The sequence below is a fragment of the Myodes glareolus genome, chromosome 6 (assembly GCF_982192425.1).
Source record: "Myodes glareolus chromosome 6, mMyoGla1.1, whole genome shotgun sequence".
Taxonomy (NCBI): domain Eukaryota; kingdom Metazoa; phylum Chordata; class Mammalia; order Rodentia; family Cricetidae; genus Myodes; species Myodes glareolus.
Window position 1 is genome coordinate 100,839,200 of NC_142031.1, and position 27,804 is coordinate 100,867,003.

The window sequence follows — 27,804 nt, forward strand, 5'->3', positions numbered from 1 at the left end:
CCCTGTGGATCTGCTCCCTTCCCCTCACCATAGCCTGGCAGGGACCTAAAGGAGGATTTCTTTTCTCAATGATCTCTGTCCTAGAGGGTTTTTGTGTTTTTGGCCAACTTGACACAAGATAGAGTTACGTTGGAAGAGGAGCCTTAGCTGAGAAATGCCTCCATCCGATTGCCCATAATCTTGTCTGTGGGGCATTTTCTTGATTAATGATTGATGTGGGCAGGCCGAGGACAGAGTGGTGGTGCCACGCCTAGGCAGGTGGTCCTGTGGTATGGAAGAAAGCAAACGGAGCAAGCCGGGAGGTGCAAGCTAGGAAGCAGCCTTCCTTGACGGTCTCTGCTCTAGTTCCTGCCTTGCGTTCCTGCCTTAGGCTTTCCCCAGCGATAGACTATAACCTATAAGTCAAACAAATCCTTTACCAAGTCGCTTTGGTCGTGGTGTGTGTCACAGCAACAGAAGCGCCCTCCTTTACCACAGTGCTTTCCCCTCTAACTGATCCCCCAGGTTATCCATGTCCCTTTAAGTTTGCAAACACAGGGGGCCTGTTTGGTTCAGGAGTTAAAAAAACTGCAACTGCCACCTGCTTCCATTGGCACAACAGTCTGAGTGTCTTGGGGGTGGTGGTGGTGCAGAACAGGACTTCTCCAGGCTTTTCCTGTCTGGACCTAGCCTATGTACGGGAGGCACAGCTCCTTCTTGATTGAGGAAATGATTCCCAAGCTAAGGCTTCTAGCAAGAGATGGTGCTGTTCTGCTCTTGGGGACACTGGGTAGTGGTACAGACTCCCAAATCCACACGTTCAAACCCACTCCCCAATGTGTTCATGTTCAGAGGAGGGGCGTTGGGCAATGAGGGTGGAGTCCTTCTCGGTGGGATAAAAAGAGACATGCCTGTGACCCCAGTTACTCTGAAAAAGGAGGCTTGTAGGTCTGAGGTCTTACAGAGCAAATTCAAGGCTATCCTGGGTAATTTGGTCACCCTGTTTCAAAAGCAAGAATGAAGCCAGGGATGTAGTATCCTAATAGAACACTTGCCTTGTGTGTGTGAGGTCCTCCCTATATTCAGTCCCTGGACTGGGCAGGCAGTGCGGGTCGGGGGAGGGGGGATTCAACTAAAAACCAGCAAGCAGGAAGCAGATAATTCCCTACCAGGCATCCAATCTGTGGGCATTTTGATTTAGGCTCTCTCAGACACCAACACCAAGAGAAATAACTGAGTGTTGTTTAAGCCACTCAGCCATACAAAGTCTGCCATCATTTGTTCTAACACAGACCAAGACAGTCAGGGGCTAAGAAAAAGGAACCGCCAGTTTCTCATGATTTGTGTGTGTGTGTGTGTGTGTGTGTGTGTGTGTATGGTGTGTAGGGTAGGTAGGGGAAGTGCAGCAACCAAGGGCCAGCAAACTCCTAGTTGCCACTGTCCCCAGGGGTGGGCCCTTCATTACGTCTCTGTCCCCCACTCCCATGCTCCCCATTTCCCCACCCCCAATACAGCTATTGCATGTGGTACCCAGGCTCCATAGTTGGTTCCAAGTGGCATGCGGCCCAGCTCCTCTGAGCCCCAGGGAAGGATTCAAGCCTCCAGGTTTCATCCTATGGGCTCTTCGGCTCAAAAGTTTCCTTTTCTTAGAACAGTAGTGCCCACTGCACAGGGGTTCTGGGAGCTTTAGGTCTTTGCTTCCCTAGGTGTGCCTGCTGCCAACAGCAGGAGTGCAAGCCTCCAGCTCAACACCGCTGTCCTCTGCTGCTACCTTTCCTATAGAGCAGTTTGGGGAGAATCTTTGTTGTCTTCTTTATTTTTTGGTGCTAGAGCTCAAACCCAGGGCCTTGGGCATGCAAGGCAAGGACTCTACTACTGAGCTACATGGCTAGCTTTGTCCTCATTAAAATGCCAGTTGGCAAGCACATTTGGCTTGGGAAAGATAGGCAGAGGGCCGTCTGACTGTTGTGTTCCTCTGGTGTGGGGGTTGCCTTTGGAGCAGACCCTCCTCTTTGGGCCCATGAGCTCCTTCAGTTGCAATCCCTTCTGACTTGACTCATTTCCTCTCATGCCTCTCGCTTCAAGACGAAATGCCACGGAAAGGAGGAGCTCTGACCCTGATGTGGGATACTGACGATCTTCTTCATGATCTCAGAAACGCGTTGTATTCAAAACCTTGAGACTGAAGGGTGTCATTCCATGTCTGTGGATATTTTTGGAATCTTTGTATGACTTACGACTAATTGGATTCTAAGCAGTGTGGCTCATAGCTCTCTAGCATCCGCGTCCCTTGGGGCTTGTTATAAATGCAGACTCTCAGGCTGGGTTTCACAGCTACTGATTCAGAATCTGCATTTCCATCGGGGCACCCAGGGCCCGCCCTTCACGGGAGAAACACTGACTTAGGGAAGCCCTATGTGAAGCCTGACTCAAGATGGGAAGTCAGATAATCACTAACTCCCTAGGGAGACATGTGCTCCCCTGTGGGCAGGAGAGATGGTGGCAGTGGTGTAGAGGTGGGGGTTAGAGACAGACAGACAGACAGACACACACACACACACATACACACACACACAGAGAGAGAGAGAGAGAGAGAGAGAGAGAGAGAGAGAGGTCTCTTGTTCTGGGCACCAAGGCCACGTTCCTACTTTCCATTCCTTTTAAAGGGACTTTACTATGTCACCGGCGGAAACAGAAATGGGTACAGGAGCGGTAAGAAATCCCTTTTGTGCCAGGCATAGTGGTGTCCACCTTCAATATCTGTGAATTTGAGAGCAGCAGCCTGGTCTACACAGTGAGTTCTAGGACAGCCAGAGCTACATAATGAGACCCTGTCTCGGAACAAACAAACAAACAAACAAGCAAACCCTTTGTGAAGAGTGAGACTAGAAAACCAGCCTTGCCCTGGCTGTTTTACAAAGGGGACCCCAGAAAAGGAGGCCTTGCCTACTCTCAGTCATGGCTAAGGCACACTAGCCAACAAGAAAGTGAAGAATTGGCTTGTGGCAGTTGCCAGGGCCTGGGCAGTTTCAGGTGAGGGGCTGGTCCCAGGAGACCCCTGGCCGCTGTCCAAGCACAGGCAGTTTCTGAACAGCAAGAGAGCATGCGTGGCCTGGGAGGCTGCGGCGGCAGCTGGGTGCTCAACTGCTCTCTGTGCTGCCACGACAGGCATTTGTCATGTGGCTCTCTGAGGACCAGAGGCTATCGGAGGGGTCAGAAAACAGGGCTCCAAGCCCAGCTCTGATGCTAACTGTATGGCCTTTAGTAAGACCCTTCTCGCATTCTGTGAGCACCGCACAAGAGAGGTTTGAGCTAATTCTTTGGGCACACTGCTCTGTGCAATAGTCCCACTGCCCTGCATCCACCCTGGTACCCATTCTCTCTCATACACAGGTTCACATAGAAGAAATCGCAGGGACTCCATGGGAAGAACGGCTCTCAGAAAAGATGCCCATGCACACACAGGCCTGGAAGGTGGGGGAGGCGGGGGTGAGTCCTGGGGCTGACATTTATTTCTGTAGTGTCTTAGGCAAATTTCCAAATCTCTATGAGCAGGGCAGTGTGGGAACACTGGTTCTGAACAGCAAGCAGGCAGAGCCTGGCCTGTTGCAGACACATGTCAATTTCCTGAGCCCACAGCCAGGATGCAGGGTGGAAGAGGGGTTGTCCACCCTGGATCCCTGTAGAGGTTTGCCTAGACTGGCAAGATCGTGGCCTCTGTTAGAGCTTGCTTTCTCCCCTGGCTGCTGGCTGGCTACAGGGACATCATTTTCAGTTTTTTAAAAATTATTATAAAATCGACTCGCAGGCCCATGGGGTGTGCTGCCAGCTGAAAGCTGTTTATAGTGGTGATCCACTTTACATTCATCTGTGCCTGTTTATGTTTTCCTGTGGAAATACTTATTGTGTTTGTCCTGTCCCCACTGTGGCCAGTCGTGTGTCTACTATTTCTGTCCTGTCCTTGCCTTCGCTCCCTCCAACACCTCCAGCTCCCCACTGGAATGCGTGGGAACTGGATGGGCAAGCAGGAGGACCTCTGGCCAAATATACCCACTTTTAGAGGAGGAAACTGAGGGCTATAGAGGACCAGTAATGGAGCCGATGGAACTCTAATTGTTTTTCTGTCTTGCTCCAATACGTAACAAGTTCTAGCACAAGGACCTTCAGTCATCCTCACTAATTTTCTGAGGGTCTGCCTGCTCAGGAGAGGTGGCAAAATCCTTGAACCACAGGCTCCAGGTATGCAGAAGGAAAAGGGGACCCTGGGTAGGATCTTAGGAGGTAAGACAAAGGGATGTGGTAGCTTCTTGGACCTTGTCCCCCATTCCCCCCTCACCTCACTGACCCTATTCCTGAAGAAGGTAGCTCTGCCATGGTAACCCTGAAGACAGAGACAGAAAGAGAGAGGGAGAGAGGGCTCCTCCATGGGGGAAGGCGTACTCCATGAACAGTAACTTTAATGATAGTAAACATAACAGATATCATTAAACATCAACTCTACCAGGCGCGTCCTTTGCATGAAAGTATTATTTCCTGCTGATAATTTCATTCTCATTTTATAACTGACAAAATGAAATCTGAGAGATTTAATAGCTTGGGCAGGTCATGGTAGGGGAGAGAAGGTGGCTTGAGATGAAGCCGGGAACTCTGGTTTCCAGGTTAGGGCTTGTGGAGTCAAGGTAGAAGGGCTGGCCTGTAGACAAAGAGCCGGGGATGGGGGAGTAAAGCTGAGAGCTACATGGTGTGAAGATAACAGGCTGATCATGGGTTCCATCAAGTGCTAAACTTGCTGTGTAACCTAGGGCAAGTTATTGACCTCTCTGAGTGGTTGGATGTTCCCTAATATCACCTCTCATTCTTTTATTATAGGGCTCTGTGATTTGGGAAGTGGCAGGTCACTTCTGGGAAAGATATAAAAGGCACATTTTCTCTCTTTGGGGCCACCTGCTTGAATTCAGTCCTAGGGTCACTGTGCGTGCAGTATAGCTAGCCACAGGAGACTGTGCTCAGCGGGAGGTCGGGCTCGGAGCCAGAAAGCAACAGCACAGGCTTCCTGCCTGGGCTCCATCAACAGATCTATCACCTGGCCTCTCGTTACCTTAGAGCCAGAAACATTCCCAGGCCTGCTGTGAGAGAACCAGCACCTGTGAACCCCACAGGGCCTCGGGGACAACCAGGTGCCAGGCATAGATCTGTCTGTTGGGTCATTAGGTGAGGAGAGAACGGCAGGCTGGCAACAAGAGACTCCCTTCCTCTGGAACGCCCGGCTAGGGACAAACCAGCCGAGATATCTTGGTGCCTTGTAACCCAAGGTTCTGGGCTGGGTTTGAGATGGAGAAAGAAACGACCAGCAAGAGTCACAGGTCTGTTGAGCCTGTACAGGTGCTATGCTCCCAAGCTCTGAGGCCACGGACGAGCGGCTGACTTAAAGCCTTTCGTTGCTTAGCTGAAGAGTGGGGGTAATAAGGTCAGCTTTGGAGGACTGGCAGAACTTAACAAGCGAATACAAATGAAGTGTCCGGATAGAGCCTGCCAGAGCGTACATAATAAAGGGAGGCTGCCATTACTATTGTGGCTACTGTGGCAATAAAAATAGCAGGATGGAGTTCAGTGGTAGAGCGCTTGCCTGGCATGCAGAAGGTCCCCCAGTACTGCAAAACAAACAAATAGATAGAACTAAACAAGTAATAACAGGTAAAGATGCACCAGAGGGCCTGGAAGTCAGATTTTGTACCCCCTCTGTATGACTTCTGTCCCCCCCCCCCCCGCCCCGCCTTCTCTGTAGGAGGAGGTGATGGCGCCAGCTGATCCCCAGGCCCCTTCCTCCTCTGACAGCTTTAGGCTATGAATAGAGGGGGCTGGGGCCTGGAGGAGTTTGATGACTCAACGGCTAGGGAGGGCGAGGTTTCCCAAGGAAAGAGTTTCCATTTGTGTCTGGTGAACTTGGGGAGCAGGGAAGGAAGGGTTCCCTAGCTGCGAGGCCAGGCATGAGGGGGTGGGAGTGGAGAATGTGACTAACCAGGTGAATGACTAAGTTGGACCCTGCTGACCTTCAACCAATCAGGGCTGCTCGTGAGCGTCCTCCAAGTTGGCAACACTGGGCGCTTGGTAGCTCTGCCAGGCTGGGCCTGGGCTTCATAGCATATGGCGGCAAAGGAAGCAGCCAAGAGGCCAGCAGGGACACAGCCCTGGGTGTGGAGTCAGAAGTGACAGCTTCTCCTTCTCAATCCTCTGCCCATCAGCTTGGTGGCTCTGGGCACGAGATTCCTTTCTCTTCCCTGACCTGTACCCACAGCTCGGAGTAACAGAGCTAAAAATCCCACACTGAGTTGTGAGAGCTGAGATCCAACCAAGCGATAACACCATTGGGGCCAATAGATGCTGGCTCTGTCATTCATCCAGTCTTAGCCAGTGGGATTGGCTACAGGATGTTCCCAAGGAGGCAGATGGGTCAGGACCAGCTAACAACATCCTCACAGAGAGTCCCTTCCAGACACCTCACCACTATCCCAAGGACAGCTTCCAGCTAGGTGGCGGAACCAAAGTGAGAGGTGACAAAAAACAAGCCAGGGATGGTTGGGTAGTGTAGGGAGTAGGCACTGCCAGTCTAGGATGGTGTCTTTCTTCTTGACCAGCACTGTATAAATACCAGCAGAAGGGTGTTAGGCTGCTAGCCTCAGTTTTGAGCATCTCTCTAAGTAAGAACCATGGACAATTTGGAAAGCAACAGCATGGTTGGAGGGGAAGGGTACCTCCTGTCATTTCTGCACACATTAAACCTGTCGATAGCATTCTCCAGTGCTCATGGCTCTTGGGCACCTTGCTAGCCCTTAAAGTCAGAGAGATGTGCTTTGCCTACGTGGACATTAACAAGGCAGTGTGGTGAAAAAAGGCAAAACAAAACACACCCATTAGGATGTAAATAAGCATTTAAAAGAGCCCATACTGGGTCACCTAGGTCATTTTACCAATAAGTCCTGCAGCAGTCTTCAAGGGCAGTGGCCCAGTGAGGCTTCCAGGGTATGTGGGTGTGGTGGTGGGGGGAGCAGGGGTTGGTTGAACTGGACCTACAGGGCTAGATTAGATAGCAAAGGGAAAGCAGAAGAAAAAGTGTTACTGGCTAGAAACATTAAGTACCCTCTGAGGGTTAATGTGGAGGCCATAGAGAGAAACCATCCAAATAAGAATTAAGAAATAAAGTCAGGCATGGAGGTGGAGGTGGGGCAAGGAGCATGGGCAGTGGGTATCTGTGTGGGCTTTGCTGAAGCAGGCTGGGACAGCTGAGCTTTGGGAGTTTTGTGTTTGTTTTCCCCTGGAAGCATTGTCCCCGGGACGCCATTTGCTGTGGGTATGAGGCTGGAAGCAAGGAGGTCAGCAGGGAGGTTAAGCTGAAGCACGAAACCCGGGACTCAGAGGAAAGTTGCACTAACTGGGGAACTGGTGTGGGAAGACAGAGAGAGGCATACACAGGTCGCACTCTGATTTACAGACAGCTAACCTGCTGTGAAATCCTGGACCAGTGGCAGCAGGATGTGGAGGGAAGGGGCGCTAGACCAAACCTGCTCTTTGGGTAGTGTCTGGGTGTTATTCTCTCTGCAGCTGAAGAGCGCCTGAGCCTCAGAATGGAATTCTGCAGTGGGTAAGACAGTGTCCAGCTCTGTCTTTAACCCGCTTCCACTCCTGTTGACTCCCAGGAAAACACTGCCATCTTCTAATGGGTTTTGCCAAATGGCAATGAGCCCCTGGGAGTTCAGCCAAGGCAGGGGGTGGGGGTCAGGATGAGAAGGAGTGGGGAAGATAGAGGAACCAGCTCCTGGAGGCATCCTAGTGGCTTTGGGGGGAGGTGGGTTCCCAATCTCCGAGTCTAAGCACGTCGGGGCTGGGAAGAGCCCTTGACATCATTTTGGCCAACCTCTACGTGTTGGGACATGAGCCCAAGATTCAGGCAGGAGAAGGGACTTGCCCAAGGTCGGTCATGGAGAGGGTTAGCCATGGATCTGGACTGCAATCCCAGGGTCTTGGGGATGGTTAAGGTGTGTAATTCTGGCTGGACACTGACACCTCACCAGCTTGGTGAAGGGCCTGGCTGGAGATGCCTTTTCTGACAGACATCTATTTGTGTTCTCTCTCTCTCTCTCTCTCTCTCTCTCTCTCTCTCTCTGTGTGTGTGTGTGTGTATACCTGTGTGCCATGTTCTCAGAGGATCTGGGTGTGCGGGTAGCCTCCCACAGTGTGATCTGTCCTGGCCTTGGAAAAGAAGTGGAGCCATTCCTGTGGGGTGACTGTTTCTCTGGGACACCGGGGAAGAAGCCTAACAGGACTGAATCTGGCTTTCAGCCCCTGCTCAGCTGCCCTCAGAGAATTACAGGCCCTGTCTGGTGCGGCCCAAACTCGTGGAGGTGGACACACACTCACACACCCACACCCACACCCACACGGACACATGCACCCCACCCCCCTCCCCAGCAGCACTCAGTCGCGGGTAGAGTGGCCCGTGTGTCGCGGAGTGCAGCGTTCCGGCATCTACGTGCCTCCCCACAGCCCAGCAGGTGTGGACACCCGGGTGCCTAAACCCAACGTCAGGGACACGGAGGAGTGGCACGCTGGGTTCACTCTAGGTGCCCAGCCCCAGGGCCTAGCCCGGCCACACCCCTCCTCCCGAGCCTCGGCTGGCTGCTCCGGTCCCTCTCACACACTTGAGTCCCCTGGGGTCCTCGTACAGCCCGGCAGGGCCAAGTTAGGGCTAGCCGGGCTGGAGATAGGTCGGAGTCAGGGGTCCCCCAGCAAAGCAGACACGCCGGTTGAGCCCCGGCCGCTGGGAGCGCGCGGATTCGGCGGCCCGCCCAGCTCCGCAGGGACCCCCCAACCGCGGGCGGCTCCCCAGCATTCCCAGGTCCCCGCCCCCGTCCCCTCCGGCGCGGCGGCGAGTGTAGTTACCGATGGTGGTGATGACGGTGATGGCGAAGTAGAAGGAGCCGGCGAAGCGCCACTGCACGCCGGCCTTGTGCGGCTTGAGGCGCAGCACGACGCGCTCCAGCTCCTCGTAGCCGCCCTCGCTGAGGTTGTAGCGCGCCCGCAGCTCCAGCTGCCGCAGCTCCAGCCGCTGCCGCTCGATCATCTCCGGCTCAGACTCCAGCGCGTCGAACACCGCGGCGCCCACCAGCAGGTAGGTGAAGGTGCACACGATGAGCGCCAACGTGCGCACATTCTGCCGCTTCATCGTCCCTCCCGGGTTGTCGCCGGCCCCCCGGCGTCTCCGGCCCGCGCCCCGGCCCCGGCCGCCGCCGCTGCTGCTGCCCCGGAGGCGGCCTGGGGCATGGCTGCGCTCGCGGATCTCCACGCCGGGCACCAGCTCCGCACTCCGGGGCCGCCGCCGCCGCCGCCGCTGCCGGCCGCCGCGGAGCTGTCCCTTCAGCACCACCCACCGCCCTCCTCCGCCCGCCCCCGCGCCCGCCCCCCGGCCGCCGGCCGCCACCTCCCGCCTGCCCTCCCGCCCAGCCAAATAAGGACTGGGGAGCCGCGCCGAGGGCGGGGAGGGAAGGGGGAGCGAGCGGGAGAACCCGGGCAGGACAGAGGCGGGAGAGAGAGAGAGAGAGAGAGAGAGAGAGAGAGAGAGAGAGAGAGAACGAGAGAGGAGTGTGGGGGGGAGCAAGATAGGAGAGGGAGGGAGGGGAGGAGAGAGAGAGAGAGAGAGAGAGAGAGAGAGAGAGAGAGAGAGAGAGAGAGAGAGAGAGAGAGAGAGAGAGAGAGAGAGAGAGAAGGAGACAGAGATCCAGTCCGCCAGCCCCGGAGAAAACTAGGCAGGAAAACAGATAACTACAGGGAAGGGAGAGGACTGAGGGCAGGGATGTGTGTGTGTGTGTGTGTGTGTGTGTGTGTGTGTGTGTGTTGGAGGAGACAAACCAGAGGTCCACACAGACCCAGGAAAAGGGGGATCTGGCAGAAAAAATGCAAAGAGAGGAACAGACTGAGGCAGGGGAACTTGGAAAGCCGGAGACACAAATGTCGTGAAAAGGGACAGAAAGAGGAGAGAGAAGAGTGATGGAGAAATCGCCTTTCTCTACCCTTTGCCCCAGTCATGGTGCTGAGAATGGAGGGGACCTTGGGCGCTACTGGCCCACTCCTTAGCACATGGATGAAGAAACAAAAGCATAGGAGGTGAAGTGACACAGGACACACTGGTGATAAGACTGGGGCTCAGTCAACCCCCTCCCCACCCAGGTCACACTTCCTTCCCTGTGTTCCAGCCCCTGGCTTATCTTAGCTGGCAAGATTTGCTGTGGCCCAGGGTACATGTGAGCCAATACTCAAGGGAAAGCCTTCTCTCTTGACACAGAGTTCCTTCCCAGGTTAACACCAGGCACTGGCGACTGGCTGAGACCACCTGCCCCATCTTGATTATCTATGGCCCTTGTCCTGCACCAGCGCGACAAGCAGGACTTGGGCCAGGCTGCATAGAAAACACAGGATACTACCTCAAAGCACAGGGGAGCAGGTGAGGATCTAGCTGAAATGGGGGCTGGGGGTGGGTGTCCAGACCTAATGACTCAATGACATCCTGGAAAAACTGGGACAGGGGTCCCTCTGCTTCTGTTTCTTCATTTGTCAACATGACGGTGTGTGTGGGGGGGGTCTGTAGAGATGAAGAGGGAACCCAACCAGCAGTGTGAACTTGGGCAAAGTGTTACTGCCCCACTTGGAGCCTCATGTCCTTATCTCTTCCATGAGTTGTCATGGCAGATGATCCCTGGGGCCTTACTCAGCTCCAAACAGCTCCGGACATGGATGGGCTGAGAGAACAGAATGATTGGAATGCAAATCCCAGTGCCAAGGAGGGTCAAACAGCCCTTCACGGGACCCTGGCATAGGCCACATAGAGAGACATGGAAGAGGCCCAAACCCTGTGGCTGGGGAGGTAGCAAGCAAGGGAGGGCACCATCTGCCATGTTCTGGGCTGGGATGTCACTGCCAGACACCACTCTGTATCCAAAAGCACCTCAGAAGAGCTGAGAGCCCGTTCATTCCACAAGAATGCATCCTTGTGTCTTTCGGAGTATGCCACACTCACAATCCTAACCTTTACCTTGGTCCTCAAAAATGGGTCTGCTTTTACTTAGGACTGTTTTATAGATGAAAAAACTGAGGCTAAAGGCAATGCAATCACTTAGGGTCACTGCGCTTAGAAGAGACTTCCACGTCTTTGTTTCTCAAGCTCAGGCTATTCTCCTTAAGTTCTTGAGTCTCATTTCTTTTTCCTTCTCTAAAATGGGTTTGATCATCATGTATTAGTCTCCTGAGCAGTTAGCTTTAAGGAATCAAAGAAAACCATATGTGTGTGAGGAAGAACTTGAAACTCTTTGGTGACCTTTACTCTCTTAAGACTCGGGTGTCTGGATCCCAGCCTGACAGAGAGGACCTTAAATTCAAAGCACCCATGTCCCCTCTCGCGTGAAGGAAGGGCTTCAACTCTTTGAAGAAACAAACTGTTTTCCCTTGGCCTTGGACCCAGCCTGTTGGGTATTTCTGTCCCTGGCATTCTCTGGCTGCAGGAAGAAAAGTCATGCCCTTCCCAGCTTCCCATGGGTGGGGTACAAATTCAGCTCAGTGTGCTCTTGATGTGCTGGTTTCCGGTCAAAATCACCCCAGAAACCAGTTCTGCCACAGCCTGTCTGAATGTGCAAGCTGCTCCCTAGAGCCGGGCTTCGGAAGGAATGCTGTCCGGGTTTTCCCATTTCTGACTGCCAACCTTCGACTGCTATACAAATGAAAGACAATATTAAGTGAAAAAGCTTAAGGACAGGGGAAAAGCCGTCTTTGGGGCAGAACATTTATTATTAATTTTGATGGAGCTTGTTCTCACCGCTCTTGAGAACTCAAAGGACTTTTAGAGACCCTCTTGCTCAGCCTTCTTGTGTTCCAGATTAGGAAACGGAGGCTTGGACAGTAAGGACAGTAGTGAAGGTCCTGCCGTGAGTAGGATGGCAGCTTGTGCAACATCCATTAAGGGTGGGACCAGACCACCTATATTTCATGCCCTGAGTTCCAGAGGACAGCTTGGGTCTCCCCATCCGTCCTGTCCCTTGTGGAGAGAGGGTTGCAATAGAGGAGCATGCTGGCAAGAGTTAAGGTTTTTGGTTAGCCCCTGGAATAGCGGGGATGACCTCATCCATCTTCTTCCTGGTGATCTGGGTTGGGCTGCACCAAAGACTTGACAGCATTTCTTGGTTCCTTCTGTACTGGACCCTTGGACCTGTCCATGTCCACCCAAAGTCGACCTGTCTCTGTCCGTGTTTACTGCAGCATGAGAGGTCAGCCACTCCCTTGCCTGCTCCTCGAATTCCATATCCCTAAGTGGAGGGTTTGGACCAGAAAACATCAACATGGCTTTCACTTATAACATCCCATGACCTTCCCGGCCTGATTGCATCTGTTTACTCGGGCCTCTTGAGAATTGGGCAAAAAGGGAATAGCCACTTCTTTGAAGACAAGTTTCTGAGGAAAGAGACAGCAACAAGGTTAGGGTAAACTGTTTGGACTTTATCATTCCCTGTCATGCTTTATTGTGTACTAAACATTAGACACAGTCATTTCCAGTTGAACATGCTACTCCATCTGTCCGTCATCTCTGAACACATCTGTGTTCTCTCATGTTTCATGAGACTCCAAGGGCTTCGGGGCTCCCATCAGTTGGGATGCTGGTACCTCCTTGCCTCTTCCACCTTCTTATGCCATCCAGTTCAGGCTTTAAGACCCAACTCAAAGGCTCCTATCTCCATGAAACACTTCCCAGTCCCACGCCCATAAGAACAACCAGCTACTTTGTGCCCCTGTGGACTTCTGAGCTTCAATTCCTCTTACCAAGTAGATATTTGCACTTATGACTTCCCCACTGACTTGATATCTTTTCCTGGGTAGAGAACCTTTTACAGTACTATTCTTTCCATAATACTTTGTATATCAAAGACACACTACACATTTCCTTAGGTCCTTGGGGCACAAGTCAAGACCCAGAACAGTCCTGTCTCTGCTGGATTTGCAGGCAGATTGAGTGATAAAGGGACTCAGACAGTAGAGTTTGGGGCAGAAAAACCTCAGCATCCTGCTTCCATGCCTACAGACAGGATGCTTCTCAAATGAGAGCAAGTCTTGCCAGGGAAGGGAAGAGCAAAGACAGAGTCAAGTGTCTGAAGGGCTAAGGAGCGTGTTGCATAGCATGAGGCTTGGGTCATGATGCTAATGCTCCTGGTGAATTGGGGGAAGCCTTCTGGCCTCTCTGCCTCAGTTTCTATTTCTGAGAAATAAAGCATTTGCTGTGTCCCAGTGATGCCCTTGTTCACTTTACAGTGATCAAGTATGTGAACCCGAGGGATGGAGGTACAGAAATGCTCCATTCCATTACTTCTGATCCCTGCAGCATGGACAGTTAGGTTGGAGGCCAAGGCAGGACCAGGGAGCTAAGCAGTGGAGATGCTGATCTGGAGTCAGACAAACCTGGTTCAAGGCCTGACCCATCAGTTATGAGCTAGCACAGAGCCTTGGGGAAGTTCTAGTTCATTTGTCTAGAGCAGACTATAAGCCCCCCTCCCCGCCCCGCTCCTTATAGGGGCCGGCTTTAGCTTTTTAGCACAACAGTCAAGACAGAGAAGGTACTATGGAAACTTTCCTTGAGCCCTTCCTGCTGGCTCCAGTCACCTGGGTGGGTTAGTGTGACCTGGGGTTTCATAGAAGCAAGCAGAGGCAGGGAAGGGGTCTAGAGTCATCTTGGTATCTGCCAGGGAAGGCCTGAGTAGTAAGGGGGCCAGGGTTCAGGACAAAGGCAGAAAAACAGGGATCGCTACTACAGGATGCCACACCAAAGTCATAGCCCTGGACGGCGGGTTGTGGGTGTGACTGAGGGGCTTCTTGGTGTCTCCGGAGGCAGTGAAGTGGGGGATTAACTTGACTTTCCAGAGCATAACTGGTCCCACAGCAACGGCTTGCATTTGTCAAGAGCCACTGTTTGTTTAACATCTCAAGCCCAAGTCAAACACAAAAGGCAAGTGTTAGCAAAGCCGAGCTCTGTGAGCTCTTGGGGTGGAACTGGGCTGGGAAGCTGAACACCTGGCTCACTCGGCCCTGCTCTAGCTGGGTTGTGTGGCCTAGGGAAAAAGGCTACCTCGATCTGGGATGGTGAGGGCTCAGACTCAAAGGGTGCGAAATTCTAGCTCCTAGTAAGAGTGAGGACCAATTGGTCTCAGAAACCCTCTCAGGGAGCTCGGGCTTGCTCCTGATCACCATTTGCATAGATATTAGGTCCTCACCCTAAACTTCCTGTCCCATGCCTGATTGTCCCCTTCCCCCACTAGAGAGCCCTCCTTTCTCTGTCTGTATGCTACCTGCAGTGAGCACTCTCGTCTGTGGGTGTTCGAGGATGTGCTGGGAGCTGTGGCTAGGACCCACACCCAGAAGTGGTCCCAGTGTATCACCCCCCCGCCCCATGTGTTCCTAAATCCTGCTGCTTGTCCTCAGCAGGTTGTCTTGGTTTTTCTTCTCCCTGGAAGTGTGGGAGCTTGCCCACTTCCTCCCCAGCATTGCTATTACTCACTTTCTGATTTCGATGCGATGTCCTCCCTGTTTCCAGGCTTCCCTATTTTCTCCATAGCCCCCTCCTTTTCTCCCTTTTCCTTTCTTCTTTAGATCTTCTGCACTTGAAGCAGGGACAGAGGATGGACTCAGCCATTACTGTGATCTCAGGCAGACGGCAAAATGTAAGACCCAGAAAAGAACGGTTACTCTTCTCCAGCCTGCCATATGTGAGCATGAGCATGCATGTATGCATGTGTGTGCAGGAGCCTGTGAGCCTTACTGTTTCAGCCTCTGTCCTGGTCCCCTCCCCATCCTCTATCTTCTAAGCCTTCACATTTTCCACTCTACCCATTCTCTTTTCTGTAATCAAATTACATAATCAAAGCCAGAGAAATGCTTAGATCTCTAGTATCTGTGTAGAAACTGAGACTTGACAAGGGGCAAGAATACCCTGAACGCCTTAAAGCACACAGGGCCAGAGCTGGGACTCATGCCCAGCTCTCCTGGCTGCCCTATCTATAGCCACAAGATAAGTTCCTGTACTTACCACTTTCATTGCAAGAATCAAGTCCCCAGATTGTCTTCCGGAGAGATCCAAGAGTGGCCATGGCCCATCTTTCCGGACAAACACGCAGCCGCTGAAGAAAAGAAAGGCCGGAGATGTCGTCAACAGCTCACAAATCTTGAAATCCTTCTTTGCAGGTTTATGGCTTCTGAGAAGCAGAGGCAGCCTGTTCTCAGCACCAAACACAATAATTATAATAGCACTCGCAATGATTAATCAGCCAGTGTGTATTGAGTGGTGCTGGGCAGGCAGGGTGTGTGTTCGTTCGTGTGTGTGTGTGTGTGTGTGTGTGTGTGTGTGTGTGTGTGATGGCAGGGGAACAGGCAAAAGTGGTGACTCCACTCCTACAAGCAGGCTGTGGATGTCTTTCTCCTTAATGGAAGAAGCTGAAGTGCTATCATAGCCCTTGTTGGAAGTGTCGTGTGGAGGGGAAGCTGAGACTGTTCAAGACCACAGTTGTTCTGGCTCAGATAGGATCTGGAGTTGTACAGGCCTATCCACTGAGCTCCAGACTGCATTGGAAGCAAAGAATTGACAAGCAAGAGTAGGTTCCGGGCCTGTCAACCAGATTAATGAGGGGCCTTTCCAGAATGATGTTCATGGCACAAGTGAGAGGACTTGGGATGTTTAGCCTGGAGAAAAATACAGGGGCCGTGTGAGCTGTCACCCCAGGAGGGATTAGCTTTGTCCTGTGGGGTCAAGAAGGGACCAGTGATCCATGGAATGATGCAACCAACAATCAGCACAGCATAAGATGGAGTGTTCTCCAGGCCTCCAGGAAGGCGCAGACTACCGGGCATGGCAATGCCCGTGTCAAGACCTCGTAGTCAAGAGGGCATGTAAGCTTAGTCTAATTGATCATTTTAGAAGCATTCTCGGAACTAGTATCATGCCTGGCACATAGTATGACTATAAGAAATGAGTGTATTGGGTTCAGGGGCTATACTAGATTCAAGTGGGTTCAGTCTAACATTTCTGGAGCAGTCTGTCTATGCCAGGCTCTTTATCCCTCCAGCCGGGAATGCTGTAACTCTCTGGCTCCCAGCCTTCAGAAGGGTTGCTCTGGGCTTCTTGCTGCTGAATCTCCTCAGTGATGTTTTCCCTTGACTACCCCCAAACCAACCCCAAAGCCCACCCACATCCACCCCACATGCTGCCACCTGCAGAGGTCCAATATGCAATATGCCCAGTAGCCCTGGGGCTTCAGCAAAGGAAATGGGCCTGTGGCAGGCTAATTACTGGGAGCTGATTCTATTAAGTAGATAGCTCGCTCCCAGCAAAGCAATTACACCTAATCAGCCCCTTGCAGCAGCCCAATGGGACAGCCGTGTGAGCCAGACACACGTGTGAGCAGGGACACCAAAGCAGCCTGGGAACAGGCCTGGCAGGATCTTCTGAGGCCAGGGATGCTCCCAAAGTGGTCTCAGGTTACCTTGAGGCCCAGGCACGGTGGAAACAGCACTGTGGTGGGGGTGGGGGTGGGGGAGACTCAAATCTCTGAGCCGAGACTGAGCTCTGTTACAGAGGAGCTGAACTTCACCCAAGGGAGCACATCTCAGACTTGTGTCTTATGTTCCACGTATGTCAAACGAACAGATCAGACTAGAGAGGACCCATTCCAAGCCTGAACCTCTAGTCGGTTAGATTCTCATCTAGATTAGAGTAATTTGAAAGAAATCTGTTTGATGAGTTAGAGAGACAGCTCAGTCGGTAAATCTCTTGCTTTGCAGGCAGAAGGACCTGAGTTCAAGCCCCACAACCTATATTAACAAAAAGCAGGCAGGATAGTGCACGTTTGTAATCCCAGTGCTGGGGATGTGGAGATAAATGAATCTTTGGGCCTCACTGGCCAGCTAGTTTAGCCTACTGAGTGATGCCCAAGCCAGCGAGGGACCCTGTCTCCACTCAGTGAGGTTCAAGCCAGTGAGATCCCGTCTCTACTTTGTGATGTCCAAGCCAGTGAGAGACCCTGACTCAAAACAAAAACAATAAAACAAATGAATAGTGTTGTGAAAATGAATGACGATAGAAGATGTCCTCTGGCCTCTACACCAGCATGGTGCATACACACATACACACACACATTCTCTCTCTCTCTTAAAATATTCAAACATGGGAATGCATATTCAGGATTCAGTTATTTAGGCTATGTTCTAAGAATTTATTTATTTTTATCTTATGTGTGTGAGCGTTTGTCTGCATGTCTGCATGTATGTATGTATGTATGTGCACCACGTGTGTTTGTGCGTGATACAGAAGAAAGTGTTGGATCCTCTCGAACTGACGTTTTAATGGTTGTGATCTGCAGGGTAGGTGCTGGGAACCGAAGCTGGGTATTCTCCGACGGCAGCATGTGCTTTTAACTGATGAGCCACTTATCCAGCCCCATCAGACCAGGTTTTCAAAAAGAGTTGGAATATTATATATTTAGAAATATATTCTGTTTATATTCATATTTTTATCTAGAAATTTTATGAAACGAGTTCTCCCCAAAACAACCTTGTTTTTTTTTTTTTTTAAGCCACAGTTTGATGACACCTGGGTCCCAGATTCATCAGGAAAGTAGAATCAAGTTCAGGTATGAAGAAGCCATGGGGAAGGGTTCTGGAAGTGAAGGGTAAGCAAGATGGAGCACAAGGGAGATTCTGGCCATCCAGTGGCTATCTTTCCACTGGTTCACCCAGCGCTTTCCTTTCCCTATGGAAAACTTCCCTTTGAGAGGATTTTGATAGTATCAGGATGATGAGGAGGGAGTTTCTGAAACATCTGTCCCTTCTGGCACTTAAGTTCTGGGGCTCTGGGCTGGTACCAAGTTATTGGTGTGACCCAAACTCAACAGATGAGCCGACCAGCAGAAATTGGGGGGGCGAGGGCAGGGGACAGGAGGCAAAGAATCTCTGTGGCGAGCCTGCGGGGAAGATGCCTTTAGCTCTGGGGTCTGGGGCTGCTCTCCTGGGCTAGTTCCTCTGCCCTAATGGTCATAATTATGGTTTGGGGAGCAGGGTGGCCTTGCAGGAGCTGACCATGGGGCCACCTGGCTTCCTGTTTCTTCTGGCCTTGGTGATCTCAGATGACTGGTGCCCATGCAATTAGACAAGGGCCTTGGTCTGTCCTCTGGGAGGAACTCACCGGCTTATCAGCAGCCAATGTCCTTGTGAGGCCACAAGTGGGGGGAGTGGGGAAAAGCAACCTTGGCTGGGGTCGGGCCTGAGGAGAGCTGGTTCCCTTGGGTGGGACTGAAGGGAGACAAGGGAGAAGGTGGCAGGCTGAATCAGGTTTGGGCTTGTGGCTCCTCAGCAGCTGCTCACCACTTTCCAAGAGAGCGGCTGTGAAGAGGAGCCCACTTTGTTCCCATCTGCTTCCACTGGTGACAGACGCGAAGGCCAGCCTGAGAGGCGGGTGGTACCTTGAGTGCAGCTAGGGAAACCTTGACTGCTACCTGGAGGCTGGTGAACAGAGAAAGGGTATGCTGGGTACCTGACAGGGGCGCCACACATGGAGAGCATGGCCTTCTTGGCTCTGTCAAATCCCCAGAGTGATCTCACCCCCTTCACCTTACCCTGTCTCCCCGAAGGCTGTTTGCTCTGCTACTCCTTTTTTTTTTTTTTTGCCTTTCTGCTAAATGTCTGGGTCTCTTTCTTGTCTTTATACCAGAAACACATGATACTAGGTACATACAGGCATCTGCTTGGTGCTCCTGACCATACAGGACTGCGACCACCCCTGCTCTGTAAAGGAAGACGCAGAGGCTCCTCCAGGAGCAACTTCTTAGTTCTTACGGGGAACCAGGATTCAGTCCTTGATCAGTCTGCCTCTAGCTTTTGCTTTTCGGCCATGCTCCCTCACTAGAAAATGACTGAGGGCAGAGCCAGGCAACAACAGGGGAATCAGAACAGAAGGCGCTGCTAACGCTGGGCTGGCATACAGCTAGAGCTCAGAAAAACACTGTCACATGAATGAATGAGGAGCTCTGAACGGAAGGCGCCGGGCAGGTTTGGGGACTCGGCATCTGGATTTGCCATGGATGGACAGATGCTCCACTTCAGGTGGGAAGCGGGTCCAGGGCCTGGTGACGCTGGCTCACATGGGAACTTGGAGAGAAGACTATCAGGGAACAGCTCTAGACCCATTGAAAGTGGAGATGAGGAAGGGGGGTAGCGCTATCCTGGCACAGCGCTCGGGCACCCGGCCCAGGCAGGGACTCAGAAGGTCTCCGTGTCTGTACAGAAGCCAAAGGATATTGTTGGGGCTTTGAGCTGGTGCCTGGAGGAAAACTGTGTGCATCCAGGGCCCTCAGTGACCTGAAGGGGATGGGACCATCCCATCCATTTGGGCCAAGGCTACCATGAGGAGGGAGGCACAAGGTGGGGGGTGGGGGAAGACCCAGGCCATGAGTTGCATAGATCTCTGCTTGTCCGGAGATGGTGTGGTCCAGTGAGTCGTGGAAACCACAGCGTGTCAGGGAGATGGAGGTCAGCTGGGAGGCAGCGCTCAGGCAGAAGGGCACAACACCATCAGGGAGATGGAAAAAGTGATGTCGTTAAGGAACAATGTGAGCCAAAGGAATGAGCTGTAACTGGCTGGATCTGAAAGGACAAGTGGGGGAACGGCTGCCAGACGCCCATGGGTGTCTGATGATGGCCTGCCACTAGCCCCAAGGCTTAGATGGGAGTTACCCAACAGGCCCCATGGTCCTTCTCTGCCCCTAAAATCAGCCCCTGTACCCCTTGATCTGTTAATCAATGCATGATAAATCGAGTCTCAACAGACCTGTCCAGAGTACACTGCCCTGATTCTCCAGAGAAGATCCCATTGGGCAGCAGGAAGCTAAAGGGTATGAGTTCTTGGTTCTGCAGGGTGGTCTGAGTCCTCCTTTTGCCTAGCGTCCAAGAGGGGAATCCTTCCCCAGAGAATGAGACAAGGAAGCCACCGACTCAGGCCTCTGCTCCCTCCTTTGATCAGAGCTGTGAAAGACCAATCCAAACCTCCAGCTCAAAAGCTAGCCTGAGGCTGAGGAGATCTGTCTGCAAGAGGGACTCCTTGGGTCTGTCCTGGAGTGGTGGGTTGTGGGAGGCCTGAGCAGAAGGCTCATAGTGCTGACAAGTTTAGAATCTCTTATGAGTGGTGAAGGGAAGGTGTGGGGTGAAACCTGAGCTGGCCCAAAGTCTTCCTAACAAATGGCGAGGAAACAGAAGCCTAGAGCGGCCAGATTAATATGACCCCAGCACGTGGATTTCATTGAGCTCAGGTCCCACTTTTGTTTCTTCATAAGAGAAATCTTTGCACAGCAGAGAGAAGGGGGGGCCTCCCATGATGGTCAAAGTGCCAGCTCGAGCAGAGACCTGAATGGACTTTGGCAGTCTAGAGAAGCCAGAACACACTTGTTCGTTGGAGTCAGTTTCTGGGACCATGATTACCATGCATTTGGGCCCCATCTAGTCTCACATTGCCCTGTGAAGTACAATATCTTCATGGGGGGGGTCTCATCTGGTATGTGGGGACAAAGGAGCTTGTAGGTTTGAAGGAGTGGGGCTGTAAAAGGTAGCTGACCTCCAATGCCTTGACTGGGGGAGACAAATGGCCACACCAAGGCGTCTGTCTATCTGCCCATGGGACAGACAGAAGTGTGCAGACTTCCTTCTTCACAGGAGAAAGACGACTTACTCAGACAGTAGACGGAAGTGGCAGTGCCTTGTCATTGTCCCTACAATACTCTGTGGTCTCTCTCCCCTCTGCACACCTGGAGGTCCCCATAGAAAGCTGTGGTTGTCCCTCAGCTGCCGGGACAGGCCCCTCTAATGGTTCCCCTTATCGATCCTGTCTTGCCACCAGGGTCTGAGCCCTTTGTCTCTTGAGCCAGGCCAGTTATCTTTCCAACAGGAGGATGAAGGACAGAAAGGGACACTTCTGGACAGAAACGGAAATAGAGCAGGGAACTGAGGCTTGAAACTGGCCTGAGCCTAGGCCAGGTTCCGGGCATCACTGTCCTCAGGTCTGCAACACTGGGCTCTAGAGCTGCAGGGTAGGCAGCAGGCGGAGAATCATTGCTCTGTTTCTTAAGCTCCCAGCTGGAACTAGGAACACCAAATCCTCTTTGAATAAAACAGAAAAGGGATTAATAAAAATCAAGACATTAACCTTGTGAAACCGGACCCCTCACCCCCGCATAGAGATTAACTTCTTCCCCCAAGCTTTTTTTTTTTTTTTTCATTTCTATAAACATCTTAATTCATGCGGACATCACAGCCAGCCTGGATTACAGTTGGATGTAGAGGTGAATGAACTTGTCTCAGATACACACACACACGTACACACACACGTATACACACACACACAAACATGCACATACACACGCACACACCTGGAGCAGGGGAAAGGACAGTGAACAAGATGCTGAAGAGCCGGGGTTTATTTCCAGAGTTCACTTTCCTCATCTATAAATGGGGCAGTTAGATTATACTTCCACTTTGTCCCCTCTGGAAACTCTGATGGCCCATTTCCCCAAAGTACTCTATGCTGCAGAAACGTCAACTCTCACCCACACCCATGGAGGCACACCATATCCACAAAGGTTCACTTCATCCCCAGCTCTGCATGGCATTCTCCTTTCTAGACCACAGGTTCCAAGCTGTGACGGGAACAAGCTACCAGGGACCCTTGCTCCACAGGTATTGGCGAGTAAATGGGCAGATAGTTCCGGAAATTGCTCTGTGAGTACACTTGGAATGGGGCTCAGGGTCTTGCTTGAATTCTGAACCCAGATCTTGAAATAGAGTCACTCTCCTCTTGAGGTGAGGAACACCTGGCTTTTCTGGAACGTTCTCCCTATGCCCTCCTGACTTCCGAGAGATTCTCAAAGCCTCATTTCTCTTGAAACCTTCCTTCGCCTTGCCAGCAGCGTCACCCCAATCAAGCACCAGATTTTCGATGCACGTTTTTGGTTCTTCCTCCCACCTTCCCTGACGAGTCCAATCACTCCCGTCCCTTGATTACGCTTCGGTTGGAGGCTGCAGCCAGCTGCGGTTATTCTCAACTCTGGGTGGCAGTGAGGAGGAGGGTCATTATGGGGGAGTCTTGCCTCAGTGGAGAGCAAGAGACAGGTGCTGGGTTCCTCCACGGTTTGGGGGCTGGGGTAGAGGTGGAACTCTTACAGGGGTCTAGCTCTGGTTGGGTCAAAGGTCAGAGAACTCCCACTTGACTTTCATTTTGGTCAGCAGGCCTCAAAAGTATGCTCAGAGACCAGCGTCCCCTGAGGTGTTCTGTGGAAGAAAGAAGCTCAGGCTCAGATACGTTTGGGGAGCTGAGCTGCTCCCAGCCTTTGATTGCAAGCTGCAGAAGTCAACTCTCCTAATTTAAGCTCAGAAACGATTTATTCCAAAGACCTTAGATAGTTCAAAGAACCTTCTGTAGGATCAGAAAGCCAAGGTCAGGAGGGAAGCAGCCAGAAGCAACACTCAAGGTCACATGGTAGGACTGATCCCAGAAAGGCCCCATTGCGGTGCAGACACTGTAGCTTGGGCCACCAGCTCCGTCAGCACCGGTACTGCCTCTATACCCACCACTGCTGCCACCACTTCTGAAGATAGGCTGCCATGGCCGCCGCCACGCCTACTTCTGTGTAACACATTCTGCAGGATCCCTCCTTTTTCTGCACTTGGTTCTTCTGGGGGAAGGCAACTTATTGGTGGAGTGAAGTCATGGACCTGCCCCCTACATTCAAGAGAAGCTGGGGCAATGAATTTATTATTCCAGCTCCTGTACCTGAAGGCAACCTCTGTCTCTGAACACAGGAGACATCTTCAGGCGTGGGTGTGGTGGTTTGGATGGGAATGACCCACATGGGCTCAAAGGTTTGAAGAGTTGGTCCCTAGTTGGTCAAACTGTTTGGGAAGGAGCAGGAAGTTTGACCTGGTTGGGAGAGGTGTGTTACTGGGGTCAGGTTTCCAAAGCCACGTGCTCTAACAGTTGAGCTTCGTGCTTCCTGCGTGCGAACTGAGACTGAGACGTTGCTCTAGCTGTCTGCCTTCTTGCTGCCGCAGCTCTGCCATCTTGGACTCTAACCCTCTGGAACTGTAAATCCAAAATAAACTCTTCCTTCTGTGATGTGCCTTGGCTGTGGTTTTTTCTCATAGCAATAAAAACCAACTGTTTGGCCAAGGAGAACGTGTGCTGGGTGGCCTGAAAGAATGAAGATCAGGCCCGGGGAGATGGCTCAGTTGGCAAAGTACTTACCTTGGAAGCATGAGGACCTGAGTTCAAACCCAGTTCCATGTAAGGCTTGGAATCATCATGTGTTTGTAAGCACACCCCTGGGGAGCTGGAGGTAGCTGGGCCCTGAGGCTCACAAGTAACCTATTTTGTTTTTGGAGCTTCAGGCCAATAAGAGACTCTGTGTATTAAGAGGAAGAAAATGAATGGCATCTGAAGAATGACATTTAAGGTTGTCCCCCTGGCCTCCACACACTCTCATGCTCACACAAAGAATACGTATTCACTACACCTGGACCCTAGACATCGTCTTTGGGAACTCACAGTGCCATGGGACAAGGCTTTTCGACCTCAGTCAGCACTGCTGGTGTTCCGGACTGCTTGTTTCTTGGTTGTAGGCTAGCCTACACGTTATGAGGTTAGCAACTTCCTGTACTCTACTTCCTGCTGGTTGTTGCAGCTAAAAATGTCTAAACACATCAACAAATATCTCGTGGGGGACAGATTCCCTCCCAGCCGAGAACTGCCATTTATGAGATCTGCAGGGAGCTTGCAATAATATATCTGAGGAATCAGGCTGGTTTTCTCTGATTTTTTTCCTAAATGTTTCCCCTCCAACACTCTGACTTTGTTTCATAGAAGTTACTTTAGGAGTAGATGGTTGGCAGCTGGGACCGTGGCTCTGGTTTTCATGGGAGTGGGAGGTGGCACATACCGAATGGCACCCCACATACCAAATAGCACCCCACATACAGAATAGCACCCCACATACCGAATAGCGCCCCGCGTCTTCTTGCTACCACCTTCCCCACCTGCCCTCTCCCTGCATAGCTTGGAGTCTCCAGTGGGGTCCAGTTTTGTGAACACCCAAGCTTCAGGGAGCTGCTTCTGGTGGGGAGGCACACCCAGGGTCTGAAGGAGGAAGCTATACAATGCCGTTCAGCTTGTAGGCTTTGCTTTTCCCTTTGATTGTGACCTCTCCCCCGCAGGCACACATGTCGCCCTGACTACCAAGAACGTGGCCTTGGAAACTCAGGGCTGTACCCTGTGAGCCTATCCCTATGGCTTAACAAAGATCCCACAGGACTCACACATAAGCCCAGCAGGTTTCCAATATGAAGGTCTGGCCTCCTTGTCTGTATTTTACACTAGGCCAAGGCTCTTATTACTACTGCAGGAATACTCTAGTTACAGGGTCAAGCACATATGCTCCAGCATAGAAACCACCCCTTCCACTGCGACAAGGGGTGCACAGGCCTCGTAAGAGTGGGACACCCCCACAGACCTTGCCTTCGAGAAAGAGCTATTGGAGTTGCCACTTCTACTCCAGCATGAAATGAAGAATGTGTCCCCGCACGTTCAACTGTCCATTATAGAGATTTCTGTGACTCGGCGGTTTCCTTGTGTGGATGGCTCAGTCCTTGCTTGCATCTTTGAATGTTTTTTGTGTGTTTCTCAGTCCTTAAGCTTGGGAAATGGGTACAGTGAGAACAGAATTTCATCCGAGTCAGACGAAGCCGTGTTTGGCTGACTTTGGACTTGTCATCTTTCTTTCTGAACTTCACTTCCATTGTCTGTAGATTTTTTTTAAAAGCATCTCTTCTCTTTTCCACCCCAAGAATTCTGTATTTTAGGTTCTGATAGGTCCTCATGCTCTGGGCCCTGAGGTGTGTATCCACCAGGCAGAAGAGACAACTGGAGTAAAAGGAAGAGGGGGGTGGGGTGGGGAATCTGAAAAGGCCTTGGATCCCAACCAGACAGAGAGGATGCGCCAATGGAAAATTCCTGCTGTGTGTCAGAGGCCCACCTGGCCCGGGTGACAGCCAGACAGACACCCAGGCCCCAGGCCCCACGACATGTTTAGATAGCACTTTCCTGCCCTAGCTAGAGTTCCCTCTGACCCTCAGCAAGGCTTTTCTTGTGGGGTGGGCTAGGCTGGAGTGCTTGCCTGGGCTCAGGGAAGTGACCTAGGTTAAGGTTCTAGAGCTAGGTCCAAGCGTGGGAGAGAAAGCTTTGCCGGAAAGAACAGGCAGTAGCAGGCTCAGGCTAGTGCCAGGTCAGCACCGAGCACTTTCTGTGACCCAGGAATGGCCATAAAAAGAGTCCTTACTAGCCCAGTGGTCCACTGGAGTAAAGCTGCAATCTCTGGGGGATTCCTCATTAGTGCTGGGAGAAGCCAACGTCTTTAACTAGAAGGTAATGGGGACCGTTTCCAGTTGAGATTCTCTGGGTCTCGCAGGACCCTTAAGTCTCGGGGTATGACACTTTCCCAATCTCATTCCTAAATTCCATATCTTTGAGTCTATGAACACCCCAGAGACCACTCTGGGTTCTATGAAGTAGACTCAGCAGACCACTGGGCCTGATCACGGTGGGTGGGTCCCTTAGATTTTACACAGTTCTTATACTCCTGGCCCTTTCTGTTTGGGGTCCAGAACTAAGCAGAGGTGGCCTAGGGGCAGGTCGGGAATTAGGAGACATCATTAACATCCTGGGTGAATCAATGAGCTGCAGGTTCATTGAGAGATCCTGTCTCAAAAAAACAAGGTGGAGAGCGATAGGAAAAGTCATCTTCTGGCCTCTACACGCATACACTCACACATTCACTTGTGTATATATACTACCTACATTCACACACACACACACACACACACACACACACACACACACCACACCACACAACCTGCACTGGGCTTGAACACATTGGTCAAGATGGACACGTATTTACTCATGATGTAAATACTTATCTCTTGTCTGACTGACCCGAGATTCTGAGAAGGCCCAGCTTGCAATAAGTCATTCCCCCACGGCTATGTATGTGTGAAGTCTCCTGACTAACCTGGGACCTGTCTGACTAGGCTCCTACCCCATCCCACTGGCTCACCTGTTCTGAACCCAGGTTTCCGCAGGGAGACTCTCAGAGACAATTAATTAGGGCCCAGTCTAACAGCAACAGGCAAATCCCCAGGTCACCTGGCTCCTAAACCCTGCTCCCTTAGGGGCTGGGACCTTTGAGTTTTTAGATTGTTCAGACTGTTTCCCAGGAATATATTTAAGGAAAGATCTGGACTTTATCACATTTAAGACAGGGCAAAGACAAACCGTAGCCCCGGGCTCACTCTCGTTGGGCCTTCTATGAGCCCATTTCATAGGGATTTCCAGGCCCCATCGCAGCCTCCCAAACCTTCCTCCTATGGTTGGAGATCTTTCTCATATTCTCCCAGAAGGAATGGTCTCCTGTCAAATCCCAAGTCTGTACTTCCTAGCTCCAGGTCAAAAACCCTCTAGAGAGCCCCAGCTGTCCAGCGAGTGAACTCCAGGCTAACTGTCCTCCTGAGGCCAGCATCCAACCCACCTTTCTCTTTCTTTAGCTTTACAATCTGTGCTTTTTCCAGGTCTGCATGTTTACAGCATCCCCCAGGAGCAGAAAATCTAGACATCTTTCTTATCTTTCCTGAAAAAAACAATCCATGTCATACTCTGTATCTTTGAGATCCCAGAGTACCCAGGATGACTAAGGTGGAAGTGGGAGCGCAATTGTGGGATTGTGTGTGTGTGAGGGGGGGGAGGGAGGGAGGGAGAGAGAGAGAGAGAGAGAGAAAGAGAGAGAGAGAGAGAGAGAGAGAGAAAGGGGAGAGTGAGAGAGAGATCATGTGACTTAGGTACTGGCCTGTCTACGGAAGCCCAGTATCTCCCTGAGGCTTCAGCTTCATCATCCACTTGACAGGATTTTGGAACCACCTAGGAGATTTTGGAACCACCTAGGAGACACACTTCTGGTTATACCTGAGACACTATTTCAATAGAGGTTAAACAGAGGCAGGAAGATCCACCCTAACCAAGGGTGGCACCCATTCCATTGGCTGTGTGAACTGAATAGAAAGGGAAAACAGCCAAGCAGCAGCATTCATTTAGTGGGGCTTCCTGACTGTAGATGTGATGTGATCATCAGCCTCCCACCCCTGCTGCCACAGCTGGAGCCACTCACGCTTTCCCCTGCAGTGATGTATGGTCTACAGTAAGAAAAAGTGACTAATGCAGTCTCCTTCCAGAAGTCCTTAAAGATCCCTGGCCTCTGGCAAAGTTACCCAGACAGAGTCGATGAGGGCCCAAGTCATATCAGAGAACGGGGCATGGCTTCCAGGACCCCTGGGCCATGTGGGAGGACCCTTCTCCCCCTTGCTTCTTGAATACCAAGGAAGAGATGTTGGTAATCCCAGCACTTGGGAGATAGAGGCAGAAGGATCAGGAGTTCAAGCCTAACCTTGGCTATATAGCAAGTTTGAAGCCAGCCTGGGCTACATCAAAAAAAAAAAAAAAAAAGAAGAAGAAGAAGAAGAAAAAAAAAAAATAAGCCCAAAGCAGTAGTGCAGTACTCTCAACCTGTGGGTCTCAAACCCTTTGGGGTCGCATATTGGATATCCTACATGTCAGACATTTACATTATGATTCATAACAGTAACAGAATTACAGTTACAAAGTAGCAA

At 51.6% G+C, this 27,804-nt stretch overlaps 1 protein-coding gene and 2 long non-coding RNA genes across 4 annotated transcripts in view; 1 reads left to right on the plus strand and 2 right to left on the minus strand.

Annotated features, from left to right (window-relative positions):
• The window catches only part of Kcnk3 (potassium two pore domain channel subfamily K member 3), a 36,689-nt gene extending 27,347 nt beyond the window's left edge, over nt 1–9,342 (minus strand). Inside the window, exon 1 of the mRNA XM_087907423.1 lies at nt 8,917–9,342. Coding sequence (XP_087763549.1) covers nt 8,917–9,199 — 283 coding nt within the window. The 5' untranslated portion in view covers nt 9,200–9,342. The remainder of the gene's footprint in view (nt 1–8,916) is intronic.
• Nucleotides 9,046–23,212, plus strand: LOC125402071 (uncharacterized). Of its 2 annotated transcripts, XR_015738172.1 has the most exons (5): nt 9,062–9,145; nt 10,329–10,474; nt 14,656–14,726; nt 17,631–17,687; nt 18,764–23,212. It is a non-coding gene; the product is annotated as an uncharacterized LOC125402071 (long non-coding RNA). The 2 variants fall into 2 exon arrangements; XR_015738173.1 differs by lacking the exon at nt 10,329–10,474 and having other exon boundaries at nt 9,046–9,145.
• Nucleotides 11,791–15,891, minus strand: LOC146894426 (uncharacterized). The gene is made up of 2 exons (XR_015002495.2): nt 15,092–15,891; nt 11,791–12,471 (listed from the first exon to the last, which is right to left on the minus strand). It is a non-coding gene; the product is annotated as an uncharacterized LOC146894426 (long non-coding RNA).
• Nucleotides 23,213–27,804: the final 4,592 nt, after the last annotated feature.